Below are 26,204 nucleotides of genomic sequence, written 5' to 3'. Positions count from 1 at the left end.
TGGGTGGGTTCTGGGGGGGGACACGGGGCTGGGGTTGTGTCCCAGCACTTGCCCTGTGGCTGGAAGCATCAGCCCCCTCCATAAGACAGGGACCACAGTTAATGATTATGGAATCCCCCAAATGGTGGGGTGGGAAGGGCCCTGCAGAGCTGCTCCAGCCCCAGCCCCTGCTCCAGCAGCTTCCCCTGGCTCAGGGGGCACAGGAACGTGTCCAGGTTGGAAACCTCCTGAGAAGGAGCCTCCACACCCTCCCTGGGCAGCCTGGGCCAGGGCTCCCTCCCCTCACACCAAAGGAGTCTCTCCTCCTGTGCCAGTGGAACTTTTTGTGTTCTGGTTTATGTCCATTAACCCTTGGCACTACAGAACAAAGTGTCCCCCCACCCTCCTGACACCCTTTAGGTACTTACAGGTGTTGATGAGGTCCCACTCAGCCCAGGCTTCAACTCCCCAGGCTGAACACCTCCAGGTCCTGCAGCCTTTCCTCATACCAGAGATGTTCCAGTTCCCTCAGCATCTTGGTAGCCCTATGATGGGGTGAAACAAGAGCAGGACTCGCCCCCACGCAGCGCGGTGGCCACACCGACTCCCGCGGCAGCCCCCGGGGCCACACACCCGCGGCCACGCTGCCAGCTCCTGTCCCGCTGCCCGGCTGGAGCTGGGGGTGCTCAGGATTGTCATTCTCATTTATTTGTCTTGTATAACGATCTCTGACAACTTTTTTCTGTCCCGCGGCGCGTCCCTGTGCAGCCGGGGGTGTTTGGGGGCTGTTTGGGGGGTGTTTGGGGGCTGTTTGGGGGCTGTTTGGGGGGTGTCGGGCTCCCTCCGGCGCCGGGAGCGGTTCAGAGCGCGGCCACCGCTGCCGCCCCCCGCTCCCAGCCCGGGCTTTTGTCTGCGCCGGCTCCGGCTTTCAGGGCACTTTCGGCGAGATGGATGTGCGGCCCCGCCGAGGCAGACGTGTTCCAGGCGAGATGCTGGGAAGAGGTTTCCTTAGCAACAATAATGAAGTGTGAGAGAGAAAAGCTCTCCTGGCTCCGCTCCCTCCTCCGGGGACTCCGCAGCGGCTCCGGGCACCTCCGGGCGCAGAAGCGCTTTCCGAGCGCCCGGTGAGGGCCCCGGCAATGGGATGGGGCCCGGGGGAGTCAGGGCTTTGCCCTCCCCGCTACGTGCCGGGCAGCGAAGCCACATGCGACGGTCGTGGTGAGCGACTGCACGGCCCCGGCAGCGCCCGAGCGCCCGTCCCGTCCCCGCGCAGCTCCCTCGGCACCCTCCCACAGCCCTGAGCTGCCTCCGATCCCGCGGCACCCTCCAGAACGGCTCCTGGGGCGATGCCCGGGGCAGGGACACGCAGCCGGGCAGCTCCGGGCTCCGAGCAGCCCCAGCCGCGGGCCGCCAGCAGGGGACAAGCGGCCGGCACCGGGCAAGCGGCTGCGGCGGCCGTTCCGGGGCCGGCCCCGCTGGGGATGGCGTCAGGACCGGCCCCGTGGCCCGGTAATTGCTCATCTGAGCTCTTAATTATCTCGTTTCAATTGCATTTCTCTCCTTTCACCTTAATGAAATCGGATGGGATGAATCTGGGGGGGCACAGCTCGGTGCAAACCTCCCATCAGCCCCATCAGCAGTGCTCAGCAGCATCTGCTGCACCCCAGTACTTAATCCTGCAGGGAAGGGGGTTGGGGGGTTCCCTGGGTCTGGTGGGACCCCTGATCTCCCAGCTCTCCCCAAGGTCTTTCTCCCCCTTGTTTGAGGCAGTTTTGCAGCTCTGCCATGGTGATGCCCCTTCCTCCTCAGCTCTGCCATGGTGATGCCCCTTCCACCCAAGCCCTGCCATGGGGATGCCCCTTGCCCCCCAGCCCTGCCAGGCTGCTGGCACTGGGCCTCCATCACAGGCAATAAATCCTATTAGAAGGACTTTTACTATGGCATGTGCCTCATGACAAGATGCCCAAAGCCCTGGCTCCTGGGATCGCTGGTGTAACGAGGCTGGGATGGATGGATGCTGGAGAATTAATGCTTACACGGGTTAATTTGTTTGTATTAGCACAGGATGGCTGGCAGAGGGGAGCAGGGGGATGGGGGGGGGTCTCACCCCACTGGTGATGGGACCCAGCTCCCTGAGAGCAGCGTCTGGGCAGTGGGCTGGACCCCCACGTGCCATCGTCCCCCTTCCCCCTGCCTGGCTGCACGTGGCCTCGGGGACACCCCCATCCTGGGACCCTCCTGGCAGATGGTGCCGTGGAACCAGCACACTGGACGAGGTCACCTCTCATTAATAAAGGCTAATTAAGAGCAAGTCATCAAAAAGACGGGCTGGAGTCATGCTAAATAATCCAGGTTGGTAATTAACTCGTCAGGGCTGTGACAACTCCAGTGGCTGCTGTGACACAAGGAGGGGCTCTGGGAGCATCCCCATCCCATCCCCTGTGTCCCACCCACTGTCCCCTCAGCCCAAAGCTTGCAGCTGTACCTGTGGGCAGAGCTCAGCCTCCCTCTGGCTTGGAAAATACAGATCTCCCTGTTAATAATACATACATTTATTAAAATGAAACCACCAGCAGATATTACATCCAGCAGCACTAAATTATGGATAGGCCTCATCCCCAACCTTTGTTTTTAATTAAAAAGCCCCTTTCAGTAATTCCATTAAAGCAGCAGCTTATGTTTGCTTTCTCTTCCCCTCTTTCAAGAGCAGGATCTGGCAGCATTTGGGTTGTGCTGATGAAACGTCTTTGAAGTTTCATGAATTGCTGATGTAATTGAATAAAAATAATATTAAGGGGAGAGAGAGAGACAGAGACTTTTCTCTAAACCCAAATCCTAATGAAATCACCTTCCTGAGCCGAGCAGGGTGACAGCCAGACGCTGGATTTGTGCATGTTCCTGTAATCCCAAACCCATTAGGCAGGAGGCGCCGGGGGAACCACGTGTTGCGGGTCACAGCCGCAGGAAAGGCTCTGACCCAAAGCCAAAGGGCCCTCTCGCTGCTGCACGGGGGCAAAAGGATGGGGCATGACTTTTTTTGGTGGTGCCCAGGAACAGGATGAGGGGAAACAGGCACAAGCTGGAATACAGCAAGTGCCCCTGGCACAGGAGGAGAAAGTCCTTTGGTGCTGAGGGGAGGGAGCCCTGGCCCAGGCTGCCCAGGGAGGGTGTGGAGGCTCCTTCTCGGGAGGTTTCCAACCCCACCTGGACACGTTCCTGTGCCCCCTGAGCCAGGGGAACCTGCTGTAGCAGGGGCTGGGGCTGCAGCAGCTCTGCAGGACCCTTCCAGCCCCCATCAGTGATTCTGTGCCCCCCATGGTAGGAGGTGCTCAGTGCCCTCCAAGCTCCTCTCTGCATCGAGGAGCCCCTGGCAGACGCTTTGTTAATGCTCTTGAGAGCTCTGCTGCAATTACAGTGCAGGGCTTTCCAATTATTTGCTGCATGCCATTATTAATGGCAATATTAATGTGGCCTAAGTGCATCCTTCCACCTTTTAAGAGCAGCTGGAAGGCTGCAGAGGGGCTGCACAGGCAGCACCATGCTGCTCCTGGTTACACTGGCACCCGCTGCCCTCTGGCCCCGGCACCTCTTCCTTCTCCTCCTTATTAAAGGCCCCTAGAGCCTGAGGATGCTCCTGCTCACAGGGGAGGCATGAGGAGGGTTTGGCTCAGCTCCCCACGAGGTGTGGCCCAGCACTTCCCAGCCTCCTGATCTCCCACTCAGTGTTCACTGAATGTCTCACCAGCCGCCGTGACCCACACGGTAACTGCAGCAGCCACACGCCGGCAGCAGGGCTGTGGGACCTGTGCCCTGGGATGCTCTGTCTGTGCCAGCTGCCCCTGTGCTGGATGATACCCAGGCAGGAGCCAGTGCTCCAGCAGCCACTGATGGCTCCAGATAGCAGAGCCCATGTGCCACGGCACGCCCCTGTGCCAGGATTGGGACGACACTCACTGGGACTCAGAGGACAAACTCATCTTTCCTTCCTTCCTTCCTTCCTTCCTTCCTTCCTTCCTTCCTTCCTTCCTTCCTCTCTCCTAATTCCTTTCTTCCCAGTTTGAGCTCCTCTCCAGGATAATGCAATAAAGACATGAAGCACCTAATTTCCACTGGGGGACAACAGAGGCAATGGTGTATTTACCCAGTCATACCATTATGAAATCCTACAATTAAGGCTTCAATCAGATAAATGCAATTACATAATACGATCTTATACGATATAATTAAAAACATCTGCAATCAAACCATGGTACAGTAAATCCTTAATCAGAAATTACCCACCAGCAGCTCTGGTGGAGAGGCTCCATCCTGGAACGCAGCAGGACACGGCGGTGCCGCGCTTCCCCCCGGGCACAGCCACCCAGCAGCGTGATGGGAGGCCACGGGGAGCTGACCTCAGGGCTGCTCCATCCCATCCCATCCCATCCCATCCCATCCCATCCCATCCCATCCCATCCCATCCCATCCCATCCCTGCTGTGCCCCCAAATCCATGCCCATTTCACCCCATGAGCCCAGAGCCACAAGGGCTCGATGTTCCCCAGCTCCTCACCTCAGCCTCCCACTGAAACCCCACCAGTGCTGGCTCAGGACACCAGGACACCTGGACACGGGCTCGGTGGGCACTGTGGCATGGAGAGGAGCAGGGTGTGTGGCAGATGGGTGCCCCCAGCCCTGCCAGGGTCTCAGGCTGGCAGCCCCATGCCTGCAAAGCGACTGAGGATGCTCCCCAGGACACGTGTGGGAGGTTGAGCTGCCGCCCAGCCCTGCTCCCCCAGCACCAGACACGGGAACTCGCTCCCACCTCCGTGCTCCCACCTTGCCCCAGCTCCTGCCCCCTCCCCGTTGCTTTTGGGGGTGCAGATGTGAACCTGTAGGTGCTGACCCACTTCCCAGGTGCCTCGGGCACCCCTGGGACAGCACCCAACGCTCCCCAGCGCCCCGGAGCCGGGTGCTGGCAGCTGCTGTTCAGCTGAGGCGGTGTCTGTGCCGTGGCTGCCCAGGGGGGTCAGGAGGAGCTGCGGGATGAGGTGGGAGCACCGACCCTGCCAAGCTCTTCCACCCCTTGACCTTTCCCGAGCCCCTCTCGGAAATGCCACGGAGCTCCTCGCCCGGGCGGATTAAATGTCAGGGAAGGTGCCTTGAATATTTCCAAGCGCTGCGCCGGGTGCTGGGGGATGGGGAGTTCCCCAGGGCCACAGGAGGCTGCAGAGGGGCAGGGGCTACAGTGCAGCCCGTCCCCATCCCTGCCCCATCCCCTCCCCGGGGCCGCCCCCGCGCAGGAGCCGGGCCGATCCGCGCCCGGTTGGCTGCGAGCGTTGAAGCAGAATTGAGTGTGTGTTCGGGCCCTTTCAAACACCAGCAATCTTCATCTGCGAGACGGCGAGTGAAAGATGTTATTGCCGGCCGCAGTAAATTACCCGTGCCAGCCCCGCCGGATAAAACACGGCAGTCGCCGGCCACCGCACTCACTCACCCGCGCTCGGCTGCCGCAGCCCCGCATCAATTACAAACCAAACGGCTGCCGGGCAGCCCTGACGTGCTGCTGGGGCTCGCACGGCCACCGTGGCAGCAAGGCGGCACGCAGCCTGGCAGCAAGGCGGCACGCAGCCTGGCAGCAAGGCGGCACGCAGCCTGGCACGGCGCAGCGGGACGCGTCCCGCGGCCAGCAGCGGGAGCCGGGCACGGGCGGCGGCAGCTCCCGCGGCGCCGGTGCTGGGCAGCCCCGCGGTGTGCCGGGCTGGTGGGCTGCTCCCCGCGAAGCGCCCTGGCGGGAGGCTCCGTGTGAGGGTGCCGCAGCGCCACGGCAGCGCCACGGCAGCTCCCGCTGAGGTGAAACACCACCTTGCTTGTTTCCTCTTTTCCTGGGAAGGGCCTTTGGAAAACCCAACCCAAGCCCGTAAAATAAACACCATAAATTCCTGCAGCTTCCCCGATCGTGGCGTTGGGTTTGGGAGCTGTTATTCCTCGTGACAGACAAGGGCAATTATCTGCTATCCGCCAGCAGTTTTAGCCTAATTTCATTACTGCTGTGCAATTCTTCCCGAGCCGCTAGTCTATCACTGTCTCACAGAAAGGATTAGCCGGCACTTTCTTCATCTTCAAATGAGTTTTAGCTGTCATGCCCTTGATGAATAGAAGAGGCAGCAGTGCTAACCCACGCGGGCCAGCCCGGCTGTGCCAGCGCCCACGGCACGAACAGCCTCGGGGGCTCCCCTCCGTGACCCCCCGCGGGACGGCGCCGGGACCGGGCTCTAAGCTGCTGCCTGGGACCGGCCTGTCCCCCGGCAGCCAGCGGGGGTTAAAGTGACAGCGGCTGTAACACCGGGCACTAATGCACACAGCATCTTTCTCCCTCTCCAGAGGATGCTTATCTGGCAGCCGGGGCCACCGAGGAATAGAGAGAAGCAGTTTCAACTGCAGAGCCGGAGCTGCAGCGGAGGCTGCGGGAGGGACGTCCCGGACACGGCGTCCCGCGGGGTCCCGCGGCACAGGCGCTGCTCCGGGAGAGCGCACCGGGAGCTCCCCACGGCCCCGGGGCGAGGGCTGAGCTCCCCGCACGGCTGCGGGACGCTGCGGCGGGGCAGCAGCTCCAGAGCCCGCTGCCGGCCCGGGGGCTCCGGCACTCCCGTCCCTGCTCCTTCGCAGGCGCTGCCTCGTCCCGCTGGAATGCTTCAGCACCTTTAACGCCATTCCCTCCCCTCGCTGAAGCACCGTCTCCCTCCACTCTACCTGCTCCCCACCACACCTCCGTGGTTTAATGAACTAACCAGCAAATTGCTCCTTTATCCACGAACGAGATTTCGCCGTATTCATAATTCATATTTTGTTTCAGACATCTGCTGCTGATTACATTACATTTAACTAAAATTAGATGATGCTCAGAATGTAATTAAGCCCCTGCCAAATTCTCTGGCCCACCAATACCAGCCTCGCTCAGCGGGGGCCGCTTGGAACCTAATATGTAATTAGGAGCTATTTTCTGGCTGTTTTTTAAAAGTCTGGAAATTAGCTGCCTTTATTAATCACACAGACAAATAGAGAGAGAGGAGCCAGCGCTCGCTCCAGCCTCTGAAAGGGGTTTTTGGTTAATTATACAGCACCCAGCGCTCAGACTCATTTGGAATGTTGATTTGTTGTGCACTGACATTTTGACAACTAGTTCTCAATTTGTCTGTCGTAGTTAGGCAACAACAAAGCACACTGTAATGCTCGACTTTCAAAACCTTCAGCGTGCAGGGAGGGGAGAGGGAAGGATGAGGGGACACACACACACACACACACACACACGGGGGCCTTGCTGGGGGGCAGATGGGCACCTGCAGACCCTGGAAGGGAGCCCCAAAGCCCCTCCAGGCTCCCCGTGCAGAGCCACACAGCACTGAGCCCTGCCAGCCATGCAGGGAGTGTCCTGGCCCCAGGAGGGACTCCAGGAGCAATGGAGAGTCCCCAGGGTTCTAAGCAGCCCCCCAACCCCCCTCTCTGTGCCTGCACACTGACATTTCCCCTCTCTCCCAGGGTCTCCTGGCCCCAGGAGGGATCCCAGGAGCAGTGGAGAGCCCCAAGGGTGCTGAGCAGCCCCCCAACCCCCCTCTCCGTGCCTGCACACTGACATTTCCCCTCTCTCTCTCTCTCCCATCCTTTTGCTGTTCTCTCCCTTATCTCAAATAATGTCACTGCCTCTTCAGCAGCTACTCACCCAAGCAGAAAGGAGCCTCTGCTGACACAGAGCTCTTAACAAAACCCAGACTCCCAGCAGTGCCTGGCAGGGGCTGGGCAGCACCCACTGCCCCACAGACACCCTCGGGTCGGGCAGGGGGGATACCCACTGCCTGGCCAGGAGCCCTCCTGGGGCTGAGACAGCCCAGCCCTGCCCACACACACAGCAGTGAAGGAAGAGGGGGATCTTGAGAGGGGTTTCTTTTTGTCAGATACAAAGCATTTCCCGTTTTGCTGGTGACAAACAGAGGAGTCCCCAGCTGTGCCCGGCTCTCCCAGGAGAGGAAAGCCCCCTGTGCCCCCCGTGCTGCCAGCCCAGCCGTGCTCACACAGCACCCACCCTGCTGATGATGCATTTGGGTGGTTTTGTCTGCCAAGGGATGCAGCACAGCTTCCCCTCCCCGTCCCTGGGCTGGCTGTTAGAGGCAAAGCTGGGCTCGTTAGTCTTGCTGCAAAGCTCCTCGTGTGAAAGATGAAGCTCAAGAAAAATTAGCCAAATAAGCAGGCTCATCCTTCAGCAGCAGCAGCAGCCAGGGCTGGGGGAGGCACCTGCGGGGCCAGGGCACGGCCCATGGAGAGAAGGGGATGGCTCTGAGGGCAGAACACACTCCCTGGGCTCCAGTCATCCTTGGCTTGTGCTCTCAAAGCAGCCAAGTGCAGGGAGAGAGGGGGCTGTGCCTGCACCCACCAGGCATGGGGGAAGCCCAGGGGAGCAGGGGAGGGGGCTCCTCTGCATCCCCCCAGCCCCACAGGCCTCAGGGAACCCCTGCTCAAGGAATCACAGGAGGTGGCTGCAAGTTAGTGAAACCAAAGAGAGGATGCCTGGGCAAAAGCTGGGGTTGGGTATGTGCCCAGCATCCCTCTGGTTGCCATGGTGGGTGCAGGGAGACCCCTGGGAGGACTCCATGGAGCTGGGGAGCAGAGGCAGATGTGCTCTGCTCACAGAGTGAAATCCACACCCACTCCAACATGCTGGGACTGGCTCCAGCTGCTGACTCAGGCACTTCTGGTCCCTGCAGCACAGGGGAGGCAGAGCTCTGGTGTTGGGGTGGGCAGTATCCTGCCCAGCCATGTTCCCACTGCCCACACAGCACTGACAGACCCTAGCCCAGGGTCACCCTCCTGCCTGCCAGGTCCCAAACCCTCCCTCAGCCTGGGCACATGGCTCTGGCAGGAAGGGCCTGGAGCAAACCTACAAGGAAGCCACCCCCTGCAACCCCAATCCCTGACCCAACTCAGCCACTGCCTTTCTCTCTGTTCCTTCTGCACCTCTGGCACCTGCCCCATGGAACCAGAGATCAGCAAGAGAAAGGTGAATGTTTGCAGCTGGGGCCTCCAGCTCCTGCCCTGGTGAGAGGGTGAAAACTCCCCAGAGCCAGCCCCTTCCATGCCCTGGGGATGGCACATGCAGCACATCCTGCTGCCAGGAAGCCCCACACCGACCCACCTTGGGCAGCTGCCTGTTGCAATCACAGCTTCTCCTTCTGCTTCCAACCAGCAAACCCAAACTGTTCCTGGGTTCCTTTCCTGCCTCTTCCTCCTCCAGCACTCCCTCCCTCCTCCAGGGCCAGCAGCTCATGAGACCCAGCCCCAGCCACCTTGTTTTGAACTTGGCATCTCTGTGCCCTGGCTGCAGCTCCAGCTGTGCTGAGAGGCAACAGCCCCACACACACACACACAGACACACACACACAGACACTGCCATTGATTACACTGCATTAGGAAATGGTAAATGATTTATCAGGCTTGCTGACTGGTGATTAGTGTGGAGCCGTTCTGGGATGCAAATTGGAACTGTAATTAGACATGTAGAAACCCAGCATCTGAGACCTGTTCTTCCTGAAGCAGTGGAAGGCACAGCTTTCTTGCCTTTTGTATTCAGCATAATTATCAAAGAACACTTTTGCACATAAAAACCCCATCAGTTTATTAAACCCACAGACAGCTCTACATCTGATCAGCTAAAGCTGGTCACCACGCTGCCAGGATTTCAGAGCTAGTACATCTCAACTTCTGGCACTTGGATTGTTTTATCCCTGTGCTGGAAGACAGGCTCCCCCTCCTCTGCTCATTTACGGCTCAGCTTCAAACGAAGCAATTCTTGAACAGAGCTACAGTTTGAAACCAAACCAGCCCATGATGGGGAGAACTGAGACCACAGCCACCAAGAGTCAGCTTATTCCTTCAGCCACTAGCCAGTTCCCTTTAGCTCTGTGGCACAACTCATTCAAACCACAGCTGTAAAAGCTGCATTTGCATTTGTGGCACCAGTTTAAATGCTTTGGGGTTTTACAGTTTGCCAGCTCTAAGTTAGGGGCAGCTTTACAGGAGGTAGTTTGTTGGGTTTTTTCTTCCCCTCCCATGTAAAAACAATTAGTTGTAACTAAAGCAAATGTGTGTGAGCTGTGTCACTGGCTCCTGCACCCTCTGCCCTGGCAGCAGCACCTTTCACAGCCTCAGCAGCAGAGTCAAGGCTGTGCTCCTTCAGCAGCAAGAGCTGTATTGAAAGGTTTCCTCACCACCAGTGGAAATGGAGCCCTGAGCTGCCCAAGATGCTTTTCACCCAAAACCATCAAAGTGCTGTGCACCTCCACCTTCCCAGCCCCACCACCCACCTCACAGGATGCCAGGGCAGCCAGGAGGAGAGCCCACATGCAGCTGAGGCAGCAGAACCAAAGTGTCCTTATCTGTGCTGGGCTCCAGCCATGAGTCTCTCCTCCTGCCCCCTGGGGTAAGCACAGAGATTCACAACAGGATTTTGGGAGCCTGGGTCCAGCTCACACCTGGTTGCTCCCAGGTCCTCACAGTGCAGCCCCCACTCCCAGCCACACCAGGCCCAAAAGTGGCCCTGCACCTGCCCTCAGGGACCCTCAGCCACACGAGAGAGAGGGAGAGGAGGCGCCAGGAGCTCAGTGGCTGGCAGAGGCAGAGGCTGGGCTGAGCGAGAGCGCGTGCAGCACCGCGGCGCTGAGGGACGAGGAGCGGTGCAGGGTCACACCGGGGGCCCCGATGTTGGTCTCCCAACACTCAAATCCACAGGCACACAAGTCTTGCTTGGCTGCTTCCACGGCCAGGGGGGAGGTGTCTGCCAAAGGGGAAGGCAAAAGCAGCCAGTCAGCCAGCCAGGCTGCGGCAGGGGGCCCGAGAGGGGCATTTAACCACGTGGCAGAAGGCCAATGCCTGGAAGGTCTGACACGCGTAAACCAACCCACTGAGACAAACACCGCAACCCACGCTGCCACACACTGTCCCTCCCCAGCAACAGCCATGGCAGGGCTGCTGGGGTATCCCTCAGCTTCCAAACCTGCCCCTGAGCCAGAGGAAGGGTGCCCAGGGCAGGCAGAGGGGCACTGACCTGGTCTGAGCAGGGTGATGCCGCAGCCGCCGCCGCCAGCCCCGGTCAGTTTGCTGTGCAGGCCGTGGGACGCCGTCAGCCGGCACAGCCGGTCCAGGGAGGGATGCCCGACTCCCAGCACGTCTAAGTGGTGTTGGTTTATGTCAAAGAGTTCCTAAAAGCAACCACACACACAGGAGGTGAGCATGCACAGGGACACAGGCTCCTTGCAGCCGCAGCTTCGCCCTCAGCGAGGTGCAGGGGAGCTGCTCTCCCTTCCCAGCACCTCTCCACGGCCATCTCGTCTCTGCAGGGAGTTCAGCCACCAGTGTGTGTCAGGGCCCAACAGCACTGGGCAGAAAGGTCAAGGCCAAGGCCAAAATTCGAGTCCTGGGCTGCTCATTTGTTTCTGTCCCCCTCACGACTTGTGCTGCTGCTCCCCACAATGACGGTGGCACAACAGCTTCTGCACGGGCACAGGCATCTAACAGGGATGAGGTGGCACACAGGCAGTGCCCCTGGCACAGGAGGAGAGACTCCTTTGGTGCTGAGGTGAGGGAGCCCTGGCCCAGGCTGCCCAGGGAGGGTGTGGAGGCTCCTTCTCAGGAGGTTTCCAACCTGGACACGTTCCTGTGCCCCCTGAGCCAGGGGAAGCTGCTGGAGCAGGGGCTGGGCTGGAGCAGCTCTGCAGGGCCCCTCCAGCCCCCAGCACTCAGGGATTCTGTGAACCTCCTGAGAAAATCCTGCTCACCAAAGCTGCCAGCAGGCATTTCTCACAGGAGGTAAATCAGAGCTCCTGATGCCTCCCGACAGTTTCACCTCTCCCCTGTCACATGAGTGTTGAGCAGGAGCCTGAGCAAACCCCCTCGCTGGCTGTGGGAAGGGCACTAAGCCAGCATCTCTCATTCCTGGCTGTCACCCTGCCCCACTCTGCAATCCATCCAGCAGAACTAAATCCAGGGGACTTGTGACACAGCCAAGGCTGACAGGGCGTTGCTGGAGAGGCAGCGTGGAGTCCCCTCCCCGGGCTGGCACTGCACAGCCCTGCTCCCTCCTCATGGCAGGGCCTGGCTGGGAGCCACAGCTGCTGTGGGGTCAAGAGGGTCCTGCCCTCAGGGCAGAGCAGTGTCAGCCAACTCTGGGAGTAAGGCTACTCCAGGGTACTCCCAGCTCTGCCTGGAGGGCCCCTTCGCTGCCAGCACATCTCTGCTGTGCTCTCCCAGCCAGCCACAAACCCACTGCTCCTGGAGAAAGCTGCCAGGGCAGCCAAGCCCAGCTGGCCCAAGGGATGGAGAACACAGAGGTGGGAGTGACAGCCTCTCTCCTCCCTGTACAAGAGGTGAGGAATTAAGGGAGTTTGGCCCACACTCAGAGGGAGCCAGGAGCTGACAGCAGGCCCCCAGGCACTGCAGTGCCCACATCAGCACCCACAGCACAAGAAGCTCCATCTCCACAACGCTGGTGTGACACCAGGACCCCATAATCTCCCTGGCTCTTCCCCTCAGTGTCCCCCTGGCTGTTACAAATGGGGAGACAGCTGAGATGGGGCCCAGAGAGGGTCCCCAAGGGGAGCCAGTGCCCCCAAGCTGCAGTGTGGCATTTGGCTTTCGTAACTCTCCCTCAGCTCTGCACAAGTCTCCTCCCAACACCACACAGGAGGGGATGGGGAAGAAACAATCCCTCTCCCTCTGGCTCCAGAGCCTTTATGTGCTGTGCTTAAACAAATGCAGGGAGGTGAATTAGGCAGTGGCATGCAGAGCACAGATATCACAAGTTGTGGGCTGGACAGACGTCCATCCAGAGGCCTCTTTACATGCCTGAGTGAGGGCACAGCGCTGCCTACGATGATCCAAGACACCTGTCATCTCCCAATCCATTCCTGCCAGGAATCAGATGACAGCTTATGACACACTAGACTAGTTCCATGGTTCAAACACAACGCTGTCCAGAAGTGCACATTGCAGAAACAGCCAAATATATATCTATCTGCTGCATCTCATCAGCTGTGCCTCTGTGGGCAATCCAAGCACGAGGCAACGGATTCGAGGCAGACACTGCTGAGGGCAGAGCTGCTTCCCAGGCACTGTTACACAAGGCTGCTTTGGCATCTTCCACAGGAGGATCTCAAAGCACATTTTGAATTAGCCCTCCTCTTCCCCTCCTACTGCTGATGGTCTGAGCACTGAGGAACTGAGGGGGAGAAGAGCTGTGGCCACACTGCAAACAGCACAGCTCTCCCCTAGCTGATCCCAGCACAGCCCTCGTTAGGCTCAGCCCACCCTGATGGGTTCAGAAACCCATCACACTTGGTGTAGGCAGCAGTAGGATCCTGCTCCAAACCCCAAGGGAGACCCTCCCGTGCTTGCCACGCTCCCAGCAGCGGCTCACCCATGTGCAGTGGGGTGGAACAGCCTGAAGCCAAGGGAAGGCTGCACCAGCCATCTGCTGACAGTGCCCTGCTGCCACAGGTCATGCTGGGGTGGCCACTGGCCCACCCCAGAGCCCCCTCCTGCACTCTGATGGCTGTGGAGGGGAAAACCTGCCAGTGTGGGCCCATGGGAGAGCTGAGGGAAGGGACTCTAGACAGCCCCAAGGAACTGCACTGCTGGTACCAAATGCTTTGTGGCACCCAGGGTCAGGCCAGGTTTGCCTCAGCTGGGACACTGCCACACACCCTCAGCCCAGGCTGGTGTCCATCACTGTTACAGTGCTTGCAGCATTGCAAGAGAACTTCTCTCTGAAGTGAGTTTCCCCTCACCACAGCAGCCTCTCCTCCTTTGAACAAAGCCAAGACAAACACAGATCTCTGTATTCACCTCATGCATCAATGTCAGGTCAGCTCTGGGCACAGCTCTGTTACTCTCTGGAGCCAGGATGAGCACAGAGCAATGGGAGCTGGCTCAGAACCAGCCCCTCACAAACCAGGGGCTTCTCCTTGCTGCAGCCTGGCACTGACAAAGCAGCTGCTTCCCAGGCAGTGAGTGCCAGAGCTGCCCTGGCCCGTGGCACCTCAGCCTCAGCTCACTCCACACTCCTTAGAAAAGGGAAAGAAAACCCCCAGTGCTGCAGGGCCACAAAGCACCAGTCTCTCTCCCTCCCTCCCCCCCTCCCTCCTGCCCTGTGCACCACTGTGGAGAGACACCAGCAGCACCTTCTGTCCCTCAGCTGCAGGAAAGCCATTAAAGCAGCACACACAGACCACGGTTTCACTCAGAACTGAACACTTCCTGCCATCAATTCCCTTTTTTCTTTTCCTGGGCCTAATGCTCTTTAAATGACATTTTGATGTTCAACAGTAACAGTGTCTAAAAATACTGGTGACCAAGCCCCTCACCTCCAGCACAGGGTAGGAGTCAGGTGATGGATCTGCCGGCAGCGCTTCCAGAACACTTTGGCACTCCTGAGAAATTGCATCGATGGAGTCCAGCACTGGGTTCATTACAGCAGGGAACTGAGAAGGGGGGAAGGCAAGATGTGAGAAGGCTGCTTGCCAGTCCTTTCATCCCACCCTGAGGAAACTGGCCCCAAGTCTCTGTGAGCTGGGCTCATGTGGAGCCGCCCGTTCACTGAAGAACCTGCTGCAGGGCAGCGCCATGGTTAAGCTGCTCCCACCTGCAGCAGATGGAGGAAGAGAAGGACACAGGCCAGAGGAAGGAACTATTCTTTCTATGGTTGCAAAGTGGTGATTTTTGTGGCAAGCCCTGTTAGTGCTGGAGAAAAGGAGGTGGTGAGCTGGACCCCCTCTGCCAGGGCAGCTGAGCCTTCGCTAGCAGACAGGAGTGCAGTGTCTCAAGAGATCCCCTTGAGACCTGCAGCTCCCCACAAGGGGATCCTGAGGGCTACCTCCTCACCCTGCACCACCACACATCTCCATCCTACCTTCAGGATCTTCTCCTTGACACCAGCCACCAGGACCTTGGTGCTTCGAGGCACTTTGGTGTTGGTCAGCAGGATCCGCAGCATCGGCACCCTGCGAGCGACAAGAGCCATCTCCTTGCCTCTCACCCTTCACAGTGCCCCAGCAGCTCCCAGAGCCCAGACAGCTACAGCTCCCTCTGCCCCAAAAGGCCTATTTGAGCAAGACACCCAAGATAAGGAGACCCATTAGTTTTAAAGGCGTTCAGCAGGCGTTTGAGTGCTGGCTGGGCTCAGGCTCCTTCCTCTCAGACGTGAGGAACAACCCCAGCAGTGCCATAAATGTGGCTGTAACCCATTTACTGAAACCCATGTCTTTCAAGCAAAAGTTTTCCTTTGAAATACTATCTACCAGACTAGCCAGCAGTAGCCATTAACTGCTAATAGAGCAATTTCATGCACTGTGAAAGATTTTAATGGAGTCAGATTATACTTCCCTGGCAGCAGGCTGAGGGAACAGGCAGGACTGGGGGTTGTCTCTGGGACTTGGTTTCCCACACAGTGCTACCACCAGGTAAAGCAAAAAGTTCCCCCTCCCCACAATGTCATTTGCTGCCAGGAGCAGATCCGTTCCTGCTGCCCATAATGCCATGAAATTAATATTGATCCTTTGTGCTGTGTTCATCTGATGTCAGATAATGACCAAACATCTCATCGTTCCCCATCCACCCCAAACCCTGAGTTACCCACCCCCTGGCAGGCCCTTGCTGGGCAGCTCTTCCACCTCCCATCCATCTCACACCCTGCCAGATCCTCCCTGACATGTTCCACCCACCCTCTGCAGGTGTTATTTTTAAACCCCAGGGTTACCTCTTTAATGGTGTGATTTTGCCTGACTGGTATCTCAGGGCTCCACCTAAAGTAAAGCACACGCATTGTCTCAGTACACAGCCAGCCCAGAGATAAGGCTGTGTGGGAAGAGACAGAAGCTCTTTCATCTTTAGAGCCTCACCCAGAGCACATGACAGTAATTACAAGAAACACCAGTGAAATGAACCATGTTCTCAGGCAGCATGAATCTGCCTGACCCTGCTGACTTAACGAGAGGGTCTGGCCGGCCGTAGTTAACCCAGCGCCTTTGCCTCTGCTCCCCTCTCCTCTGGCATCACACCCAACACTTTTCAAAAGGCAGAGAGTTTGGCCAGCATTAAATCTGCACTGAAAAAAAGCAACAGCTCCAGCAGCCATTCCCTGGGGCAGAGCCAAGCAGGCAGGTTTCTAACTGGCCTGTGTGCACTCCTGTCAGCAGCCATCCCTCAGCAGGGAATTGCTTTGTCCAGGAGGCACATCTCACTCTGCTCCCACTTTTACAGTGGCTGTGCCATCAGGTCTCATCAGAAATATCATTAAAAGTCTCTGAGGACTCTTCCAAAACACTTGGAAATCTCTGCTAACTGAAACTGTCAGCTATGCAACTGCACCTTCTACTGCACCATCCCTGGGACAGGATGAGGCCTCTTTGTGCAGGTCAGTTATCTGCAGTGGGGTCTCTGTCTGTGGGACCAGATCTCTGGTGTTACTGCAACAAGCCCCCAACACCCCAGTGGGCTCCAGTCCCAGCTTACAGAAGGAGCAAACAAAGACAGAAAGAGGCTCCCCCCACTCAGTGCTGTGCCTTAGTGCAGGGAGGGAACCTGCTCCACCGAGTCCCTGCAGCACCCGCGACCAAGCCTCATCCTTGGCAGAAATGCAACTTGTGGCATCTGCTCACACCCTCCCACACCTGATACACACAATGGAAACACATCTGCTATTCTGCCACCCCCTCAACCTCTCCTCAGCACCCATATTCAGTGCCAGGGAGCACATACCCCAGGTCCCAACAGCGTTATCCACACCCGAGGGGTTGCCGTGGATCACCCGCTCCCCCTGGAAGGCCCAGCTGTTAATCAGGGTCAGCTCTTCTTCTGACCACCTGAAAGGCAAGGACATGACTCCAATATTCAGCTGGCAGCAGCACAGAGGAGCACACAGGAGAGGCAGAACCAGTGGAAACCACGAGGCACCCAGTTGCAGTGGAAGCCCAGCCCTCCCTCAGCAGCCGTTTGCAGCACACACCGCTTCCCTGCCTGGCAGATGCAGAGGCACATCCAAACCTTGGAGGGGAAGTGGGTCCAGGAACAGAAGGCAGGATGGGAGGGAGCAGAACCAGGGGGAAGGGCCTAGCCCTGAGAAGGTCAGATTTAACTGAATCCAAGCCCTGAGCCATCCCCAGGTCCCCAAGGCTGTGTGTCACCAGCCACCTTGGCCTGAGGTGCTCACCAATGGGCAGGGCAGGGTGTTACAGGCACTGTGAGAACAGTGAAAGTTGTGCTTCACACATGCAACTGCAGCCTCTAATCACCAGCTGCTTGTCTGCAGGAGCCTCACAAACTGGGTCAACAATTAAACTAGACCATCTCCTGCCAGGACACTGATTTTTAGGGATTAACTCCTGACGCTTCAAGCTGTGCTTAGAGCACAGAGGGAACCAAATACACACCCAGGTGTTATGCTAAACCCCTCAAAAACAGGTCTTCTGTTGTCTTAAAAGCAGTCCCACACACTGGAAAGTGCTTTGAGAGCTTAAATGCTGGCACAAAGAGTTTGGTGCTGGGTCAGACTCAGCAAGGACCAAGGCCCCTGACTGAACACACTACTTGATGGGCTGTGGCAACATAAAGAGTGAAAGGGGTTACAAAGCAAACCTTGGCTGCAATTCTACCACAGTGATTTCTCCCCCAGCACCTCTCAACAGGGAAAGGAGCTGGGCTCAGGGTGCCACTGCTGTGGCCACAGCTTGGGATTTGGCCAGAGAGACCGAGAGGTGCCAGTGCACGGAGCTGAAAGACAGGAGCAGAGAGAGCAGAGTAGCCTCAGGTCATGCACCTAAAGCAGGGAGTTACCACTGTGTTACCTGGCTGTGGACTGGCCCTCCTTCAGGGGGCAGGAGATGGCTCCAGAAGCTGTCAGCAGGGCAGCTGCCAGGCACACGGAGTAGGCAGCACTGGAGCCCAGCCCCGCTCCCAGGGGCAGCTCCGACCACACCACCACATCCACACTGGGCACGTCTCTGGAACACAAACAGGCAGCAACTTACACAGGCACCCAGTCCCAGCTCCACCACAGGCACCCAGCCCCAGCTCCACCCCAAGGCAGGATTTCAAAGGCAAAAGGTGAGAGTTTGGACCGAGGGCAGGAAAAGCTGGCTGAAAACTGGCAGCATCAGCACATGCACAGGCATCCCAGACACAGCAGTGCTCAGCTAGCCCAGCCCAGGGCTCAGCTAGCCCACTGAGTGCCTCACTAAGCCTTGTACTAGAACCAAGCCTGGCTGAATGGGATCTATGAGCTGCTAGTAGGGGCACTTAGTAGCTAAATCCTTGAGCAGCACCACCAGGAGACTCCTGGAAGATTGTTGTACATCGAGCTTTAAACTATTTCTAAAGAAAGTGTCAATATGCCACATCCATAACTGCACAGCTCCATCCCACTGCAGTGACAAGCTGATGGGGAAGATGAATATCCCTGCTCTTGCATTCCTTTTCTCCACTGAACACAGCCAGGTTGTTACAGATCCACCACTGAACCCAGGAGCTTTCCACTGGCTGGTGAGTGACACAAACTGTGAAGTGATGGCTTCAGAGCAGGCTGACCACAGCCCCAGTGCTATCACATTGAAGCTCTTTAACCTTTATCCCTTTGCTATGAATGTAGAGGTCAGGTTCTGACATGGCTTACAGCAACAGTGCTGCATCAGACACTGTCCTGAACACCCATCCAGCATCTTACACTGATCCCATCAACAGGGCTGGTCAAGTTCAGAAACTGGCTGCAGTTCTTAGTGCAGCTCTTTCAAAAAATCATAGAACCACAGAATTGGTTTGGCTGGGAAAACCCTCAAAGCTGCTGCAGTCCCAGCCCTCCCCTCACCCTGCCAAGCCCACCACTAACCCCTGGCCCTCAGCACCTCAGTCCCACGGCTTTGGGATCCCTCCAGGGCTGGGCACTCCCCCAGCTCCCTGGGCAGCCTGGCACAGGGGCTGACACCCCTCTCAGGGAAACAGTTCTGCCTCAGCTCCAATCTCAACCTACCCTGGGGCAACTTGAGGCAAAGGAAAGCTGGGATGAACTGCTCTGACTCCAGCAGCAGACACTCAGAGGAGAGCAGGGGACTCCCAGGGGATTGCACCTGCCTGGGACACCCCAACCACCAAACAGCTCCATCCTGAAGAGGGTGCTCAGAACTGAAACCGAGTGAAGCTTCCTTGGGATTTCTTAGTTTGCCTCAAAGACTTGGTTTCTCCCTGCAAAGGGGCAACTACTGGTGACCACCACTCAAGAGAGCAGGTTTATTTGGGGGTAGGAAGATAACCTTACCCATACTTAGCTGAAATAGCCAGGCACATGTACAGAAAGGCAAGAGTGGCCAGGCTCTCGGGGGCTGAGGCGCCGGCAGCGATCCCAGCAAACTCCCTCAGTGCATCCAGCTGCTCTGCACTGGGGGCCTTAGACTCATCCAGGCCAGCTGAGGAAGCAAGCAGGGCAGAATAAGCACTCTGAAACCAGGGAACTGGTAAACTTGAAAGCACTATTTATAAGAACACCACCTCCTGCAATAGCAGGCAGAAACAGATTGAGCCAGTTCCAGGTTTCACCTGCAAACCTTTCACCTGAGGATTCATGAGAAGATGAGAGCAAAATCTCCACCAGCCACTCTGAGAAGCCACTGCTCCCACACCTGTGCTGTATTACAGCAACTGGCTCCTTCCCTACACTCCCAGGCTACCCACCCATCACTGCCTGGACTCAGCAAGTCACAAACTCTTTATTCAAGAATGTTGATATTCTGAAGTGCTTCACATGAGTCCAGAATCACCAGGAGCAGGACCAGGTGAGAGAACTGAGGGAGGTTACTAATGCTCTGACTCCACAGGCTTTGTTCTGCCTTCTGCTCAGCAAACTGTGCTCACAAGAGCTCACACCAGGTCCTCCAGAGATAAATGGCCCAAGCACCAGTCAGTGTCTCCACTCAGCACAGGATGGTGCAGGATGCCAGTGAAGGCTGGCATGGGGCAGAGAGGCAGGAACACAGGCCTTGCATCCCTGCCTTCCCCTGAAGCCTTCCATTCAGACCAGCTTCAGAGAGACCCACCCACCAGCAACACACCTGGATGTGGTCTCTGGCTGGCTCCTGTATTACAGCACTGCCTGAGACACAGCAGCACTAGAACAAGCTGCTGGGAACCTGAACCAGAAGGACACAGCCATGGTAAGAGCCACTTACAGATACCAGAGCACCAGGGAGGTCACAAGTGGCACACAGAGCCAGCCTGGGTGCCTGAGCTGGGAGGGTGTGGGGACATGTTAGTACTCAGAGGCAACAAGGCTCAGCAACGTTCTGCAGGGGGAACAAGTGACCTGTGGGGTCCTGGGGCAGTTACTGGGCAGAAGGCGCTGAGCAGGACTGATTGCCCCACAGGAGACAGGGACAGTGGCAGCTCTTGCCTGCAAAGCCCCTGCACAGGGCCTGGAGGCTGCAGGTGTCCCAGCTCCTCGCGACACCGACGCCGGGCAGGCGGATGTGAATGCTGCCCTCAGCACAAGGCTGCAGACTGAGGAAGGTCCTCAGGTCCAGAGCCACAGCCAGGGCCACCTGCAGGGGAACAAACACACAATCACAGCAAGGTTTGGGTTGGCAAAGCCCTTGAAGCTGCTGCAGTCCCAGCCCTCCCCTCATCCTGCCAAGCCCACCACTAACCCCTGGCCCTCAGCACCTCAGCTCCACGGCTTTGGGATCCCTCCAGGGCTGGGCACTCCCCCAGCTCCCTGGGCAGCCTGGCACAGGGGCTGACACCCCTCTCAGGGAAACAGTTCTGCCTCAGCTCCAACCTCAACCTCCCCTGGGGAAACTTGGGGTTGTTTCTTCTAGTCCTGTTGTTCATTACCTGGGAGCAGAGTCCTACCCCCAGCTCACTGCAGCCTCGGGGAGTGTCAGAGAGGGCTCCTGTCTCCCCTCAGCCTCCTCTTCTCCAGGCTCAACACCCCCATTCCCTCAGCCCCTCCCCAGCACCCTTGTGCTCCAGCCCCTTCCTCAGCTCTGTGCCCGGCTCTGGCCACGCTGCAGCCCCTCAGTGTCCCTGTGGCAGTGAGTGAGGGGCCCAGCACTGACACAGCCCTGGAGCTGCAGCCTCCGCTGGGCCCAGCACAGGGGACAATCCCTGCCCTGCTCCTGCTGAGCACTGCAGATCCCAGCCAGGCTGCCCGTGTCCCGTTGCTCCCCTGGGCACGCTGCTGGCTCCTCTCCAGCCGCTGGCACCAACCCCCAGGCCCTTTCCCCCCAGCGGTTCCCGGCCGCTTTGCCCCAGCCCGGAGCGGGGCCTGGGCTCGGCGTGGCCCCTGTTCCACCTCAGCCCTGCCCTCAGCGCGGGGCCGGGGCCGGCCGCTCACCTTGCCGTGCACCACGGCGTGCTCCCCGTGCAGGATGGCCTTGCCCGGCGCGGACAGCACCAGCCCGCGCCGCCACATCGCCCTCAGCCGCCGCGGCGCCTCAGCCGACTGACAGCCCCGCCCGCCAATAGCAGCCGCGCCCCGCCCCGCCCTCCTGGCCTCCCAGCCAATAGCCGCAGCGCCCGCGGGGGCGGGACTTCGGGAAGGCCAATGGGAAGGCGGCGGCGCGGAGTGGTGCGGCGCTGGGGTGACAGCGGGTGGGTGGGGGCGAGGGGAAGGACGGCGGCCGCGAAGGGTCAAGCGGCGGCGGTTACGGCGGCCGGGAGGATGCTGCGGGCGGCGGTGCGGGGGCTGAAGGGGCTGCGGGGCCCGGCGGGGCGGCGGCGGCGGAGCGGCGCGGGCAGGTGAGCGCGGGCCGGGCCGGGCCGGGCCGGGCCGGGCTGGGCGGGGGAAGGCCGGGCGGGGGAGGGCCCGGCCCGGCGCCCCGTCTCACGGCCTTCACGTCCGCAGCGCCGACGGCGGCCCCCGCGAGCCCCGCGCGCCCCGCATCTACACGAAGACGGGGGACGCAGGTAGGGGCGGGGATGGGGCCGGGACACGCGGCCCGAGCGAGCCGCGGGGCACGGCCGGGCCCGGCCGCTGAACGCCGCCCCCGCGCCTTCCCGAAGGCTTCTCCAGCACCTTCACGGGCGAGCGGAGGCCGAAGGGCGACCGGATCTTCGAAGCCCTGGGAGCCACGGACGAACTGAGCTCGGCCATCGGGTAACCCCCAGCCCCTGGGCCCTGTGTGCCGCTGCCGAGGGGCCGTGGAGGCCCAGCTCTGTGCAGCCGGCCTGGCTGTGCCCTTCCAGGCACTGGCCAGGAGCCAGGCGAGCGCTGACCCTGCACAGGCAGCTCCCAGTGCACCAAAGCCCAGCGACCAGTCCCACACCACTGCCCTGGAGCCTTCTGGGCATCCTCTTCCTTAAGAGCTGCTCTCCCAGCCCCACCACTCAGCAGGAGGGAAGGAGATGACCCACAGGCCAGACTCATCAGTCGGGTGGCACTGACACAGAGCCAGGAGAGCCCAGGCTGTGGGTTTTCACAGGGAAGATCACACATGCACCATCACAGGTGGGTTTTTTAAACCACCAGCTAACTCTGTTGTGTTGTTTTAACCTAGGCTTGCTGGTGAATTCAGCAGTGAAAAGGGCCACACGTTTGTTGAACAGCTTCACAAAGTGAGTATGGATGATAATCCAGCACAGTCACTTCCCCTCTGCTGTTCAAATGTACCCATCAGCCTTTGAATTTTAGGCACAGTGCTCCCACTCACACACAGGGATTCAATAAAGGTATTACAGAGTGCTAAGACTCTGACACTTGATTACTCAAAGAAACACAGTTCTCTAACCAAGAAGGAAACTGGTAGGTCAGGTGATGAGCTGTGAGCAGACAAGCATCTCTAGATTTGTCCAGACTTGTTGGTCATGGACACAAGGCTTCTGGTCACATAGCCTCTGATTTGGAATCAGGGCAAAGTAACCACGTGGGCATGACACTGGGAGCTGGGTTGCAGCATGGCAGCCTCTGAGTTGTGCACAGTGAAGCTAATTAGCAGAAGAACACAGAACTAATCAGAGACTTTTAAAAAGCTTGACCAGGCTGCTGGAGTGTCCTGGGCCGAGGGGAGATGTCCCTCGTGGAAGTGGACATGCAACCAATGCCTGCAACTGTCTGTCCCTGCCCTTCTTCCAGAGGTTACTGCTTTGGTGCCCTACCAGCAAAGGGGTTATGTGAGCACTCCCCAGTCTGCTTTCTGCAAAGTCAGCCAGGGTGGGTTTATGTGCCAGGCAAAACGAGTACGTGCACTAATCTGGCTCCTCATAAAGCAATTAGGGAGCACTTACCTGATCCCCCCTGCCAGCAGGCTGGGGGGTGGTGAACAACACAACCAGCTGTCACCTCACAGAGCTTGCTACAGTTGTACTGGAGCATCAAAGGCTGCTTAATGAAGGCACTGCTTCTTTTTGTCCCCATTGCCACATGCAGGTCCAGTGCATGCTGCAGGACGTGGGCTCCAACATCGCCACGCCGCTCTCCTCAGCCAGGGAGGCTCACCTGAGTAAGCCCCAGGGAACCTTCCCTGGGATAAGGGCTGTGGGATCTGGGCTGCCCTCCCTGCTGGGGAGCCTCTTGTGGTGTGGGGCAGCTGGCTGGGTGCTGAGTCAAGTCCCACATGTTCCAGGAGCTGCTGTGGTTGTGTGGCCTGGGGCACTGCCTGTGCAGCTCTCACTGGCTGGCAGCTCAGCCTCTGGTGATCAGCCAGCCCTCCCAGTTTGGTGCTGTTGGCAAACCTGCTGCTAGGAGAGAGCTCTGTGTGCAGACTGAATCAGTTCAGCATGTCTTGGAGCTGGTTCTTCCTTCCCCTCGTAGAACGAACGTCCTTTGGCGAGGGGCCCGTGCTGGAGCTGGAGCGCTGGATCGACGGTTACTGCGAGCAGCTGCCGCCGCTGCGGACCTTCATCCTCCCGGTGCGTGCTGCTCCCCTGCCGGGGGGAAACAGCCTCTGAGGCCCTTCTGTGACAAACACCAAGGGAAAAGCAGAGAGAAGGACCCGGCTGAGTTAAATCCCCACACCTCTGCACGGGTCTGAGCCGTGACACAGGGCTCGGCTCTGTGTGTGTGTGTGTGAGGTGTCATAAGCTCTGCTGCAGGCACACCCTGAGCTGGCTGGCTGTGATCTGTTGTGAGCAGAGGCTGATGTGCTGTTTCCTTGTTGTTCCAGTCAGGAGGTAAGAGCAGTGCTGCTCTCCACTTCTCCCGAGCCGTGTGCCGCAGAGCTGAGAGGTGGTGAGTGTGGGCTGCAGCGTGGCAGAATCAAATGCATTAGGGGGGATGAGGATGCTACAACAGCAGCAGTCAGAGCAATCAGCCACAGCATCCCAGCATGGTGGGGGTGGGAAAGGCCCTGCAGAGCTGCTCCAGCCCCTGCTACAGCAGGTTCCCCTCGCTCAGGGGGCTCAGGAACGTGTCCAGGGGGGTTTGGGAACCTCCTAAGAAGGAGCCTCCACACCCTCCCTGGCTGTATCACACTCAGGGCTTGAGTCAAGCTTCCTATACTTGTATTAGTCAAATTCCAGGAGCACAGTCAGCAAAATCAAGTCTCTGTTCCCTCCTCTGACCTGAGACTGCGAGCCAGGAGGTCCAGAAGAACCAACAGGTTTCTGTTGAGGTGCAGCTATGTGTCCAGCCTGTGCCTGGTTTGCTAAATGCACATTACAGGCTGGCACACGGGGGAGCTGGGGCTCTGCCAGCCCTGAGATCCAGGGAAGCTTTTAGCAGCTTTAGGATGTTGCTGGTCCCACTTGGTCCTACCTGGTTCCACTTCTGTAGTGGGGGTGAAAACTGGGAGGAAACCAAAGAAGAAAACTCTTTTGTCTGCTTGCTATGTAAATCACTCCCAGGCAGAGTCTCTTGCCTGAGCCTGAACTGGCTCAGCAGCAGTTCCAAGCTGCTGGGGCTTCTTTACTGAGGCTGCTGATGTGTGGGAAGTAATTTCTGTGGATATGCTCTGCTGTGAGCGTTTCTGCTCTGACAAGATACACTGGAGCAGCCTGATCTTCAAAAAGTAACATCTCAGCCAGTGGTTTCTTGTCAAAAGCAAGCCAGAATGGGGGCTGTACAGTCAGGAGAGGAGGAAGGGCTCTGTTTCCTCAGCCAAAGAAAGGTCCCTGCAAGGACAGGTGCAAATGGCTCTCATTGTTCAGTGACACCCACTCAGGAGCAGCCTTTGGGAGCAGAGCTGCAGCCCTCCACAACAGCCAGCACTCCTGGTCCCATCATCCAGGCACCAGAGATTCCTCCTGGGGCAGTAAACGGGGACTCCAGGGGAGTTTAGGGGGTGGAGGTTGGTGTTCCAGCAAATCTCAGTCCTTTGTGCATCAAACTGGAATTAAATACACTGAAAGTTTCCTTTCCTTTTCTTGTCCTAGTGTGGTTCCTTTAGTACAAGCAGGGGAAGCAGATCCAAACGTGGCCAAATACTTAAACAGGTACAAACCCCCCAAATGCCAAACCCTTGCTCTGCACCTGCTGCTGCTCCCATAGGGGTGGGATAAACCTGCAGGGTTTTACCTCATGAAGCTTCTAGAATGAGATCTTTGAAGTTTCAACAAGCAGCTTGTTAGTGAGTGTGTGTGCAAGTCCTGTGTGGCTGCAGACACTCTCACCTGAGGCTGTTGTGGGATGTGCTGCTGCTGTGGTCTCTGCCTTCCCTGGCTGCTCGTGGCTGTGCCCAGCTGTGCTGTGTAGCTGTGTCTTGCTGGGGACAGATGTACCTGAGATGAGAAGTGGCTTCACTGCTCTTCCTTTGGTTTCCAGACTGAGTGACTACCTCTTTGTCTTGGCTCGTTATGCTGCAATGAAGGAAGGGAAGGAAGAGAAAATATACATAAAGCCTGAACCATAAATGCACTGTTGGTTTCCTTGAGCATGGGAAGCTGCAGCCAGCAGACTGCTTTCCTCCAACAAGGAACAGGCCTGGACTGGAAATGTGAGCTGCCAAGAACTTGCAGCCTAGGTAAGCAGGACGTTGTTCATAGATGCTGTGAGGGGCACAGCTGTGCAGCCAGCCCTGTGTTACTGTCAGCCCCGGGCTGCAGCCAGCCACGAGGCTTCAGCAGGGCCTGTGCTGTGGAGAGGCTCAGACAGGACTCTGAGGAATGAAGAAAGGAAAACAATCAGCTTCTCTTTGCAAGTCCCAGCTGGGGTGCAGAACAGCAACTGTGCACATCCAGGAACTCTGTCCACAAGCTTTGAAATAATAAACGTGATTTACTTGTACCAAA

At 58.2% G+C, this 26,204-nt stretch overlaps 2 protein-coding genes across 5 annotated transcripts; one reads left to right on the top strand and one right to left on the bottom strand.

The window, feature by feature from the left end:
* Positions 1 to 383: 383 nt before the first annotated feature.
* MVK (mevalonate kinase) lies at positions 384 to 24,097 on the bottom strand. 4 transcript variants are annotated; one of them, XM_062009773.1, is made up of 10 exons: positions 21,376 to 21,467; positions 20,434 to 20,581; positions 19,306 to 19,453; positions 17,843 to 17,998; positions 16,758 to 16,861; positions 15,757 to 15,802; positions 14,911 to 15,001; positions 14,366 to 14,482; positions 11,053 to 11,206; positions 384 to 524 (listed from the first exon to the last, which is right to left on the bottom strand). In XM_062009773.1, the coding sequence occupies exons 1-10, from the start codon at positions 21,451 to 21,453 to the stop codon at positions 508 to 510; spliced, it is 1,059 nt and encodes a 352-aa protein (XP_061865757.1). In that variant the 5' UTR covers positions 21,454 to 21,467; the 3' UTR covers positions 384 to 507. The 4 variants fall into 4 exon arrangements, with proteins under 4 accessions (XP_061865757.1, XP_061865756.1, XP_061865758.1 ...); XM_062009772.1 differs by lacking the exon at positions 384 to 524 and adding an exon at positions 2,456 to 2,512; XM_062009774.1 differs by lacking the exons at positions 384 to 524; positions 21,376 to 21,467 and adding exons at positions 4,467 to 10,782; positions 23,265 to 24,097 and having other exon boundaries at positions 20,347 to 20,581.
* MMAB (metabolism of cobalamin associated B) lies at positions 21,678 to 26,204 on the top strand. The gene is made up of 9 exons (XM_062009783.1): positions 21,678 to 21,779; positions 21,886 to 21,947; positions 22,044 to 22,137; positions 22,538 to 22,595; positions 23,407 to 23,479; positions 23,791 to 23,888; positions 24,143 to 24,207; positions 25,350 to 25,409; positions 25,738 to 26,204. Exons 1-9 carry the CDS (start codon positions 21,703 to 21,705, stop codon positions 25,823 to 25,825), a joined length of 675 nt encoding a protein of 224 aa, XP_061865767.1. The 5' UTR covers positions 21,678 to 21,702; the 3' UTR covers positions 25,826 to 26,204.

This window comes from Colius striatus, chromosome 17 (assembly GCF_028858725.1).
Source record: "Colius striatus isolate bColStr4 chromosome 17, bColStr4.1.hap1, whole genome shotgun sequence".
Classification (NCBI taxonomy): Eukaryota; Metazoa; Chordata; class Aves; order Coliiformes; family Coliidae; genus Colius; species Colius striatus.
Note: the sequence above shows the minus strand (reverse complement) of the source record. Positions and strands in the feature narration are given on the sequence as shown.

What these genes read in the sequence shown, in the direction of transcription:
- MMAB (XM_062009783.1), top strand. Translation starts at nt 21,703, where the DNA reads ATGCTGCGGGCGGCGGTGCGGGGGCTGAAGGGGCTGCGGGGCCCGGCG. An exon ending in CACGAAGACGGGGGACGCAG is followed by an intron (nt 21,948 to 22,043) that starts GTAGGGGCGGGG and finishes GCCTTCCCGAAG; the next exon opens with GCTTCTCCAGCACCTTCACG. An exon ending in TGCCGCAGAGCTGAGAGGTG is followed by an intron (nt 24,208 to 25,349) that starts GTGAGTGTGGGC and finishes TTCTTGTCCTAG; the next exon opens with TGTGGTTCCTTTAGTACAAG.
- MVK (XM_062009771.1), bottom strand. Translation starts at nt 21,453, where the DNA reads ATGTGGCGGCGCGGGCTGGTGCTGTCCGCGCCGGGCAAGGCCATCCTG. An exon ending in ACGCCGTGGTGCACGGCAAG is followed by an intron (nt 20,582 to 21,375) that starts GTGAGCGGCCGG and finishes GTTCCCCTGCAG; the next exon opens with GTGGCCCTGGCTGTGGCTCT. An exon ending in CATCACCCTGCTCAGACCAG is followed by an intron (nt 10,783 to 11,052) that starts GTCAGTGCCCCT and finishes CCCCTTTGGCAG; the next exon opens with ACACCTCCCCCCTGGCCGTG.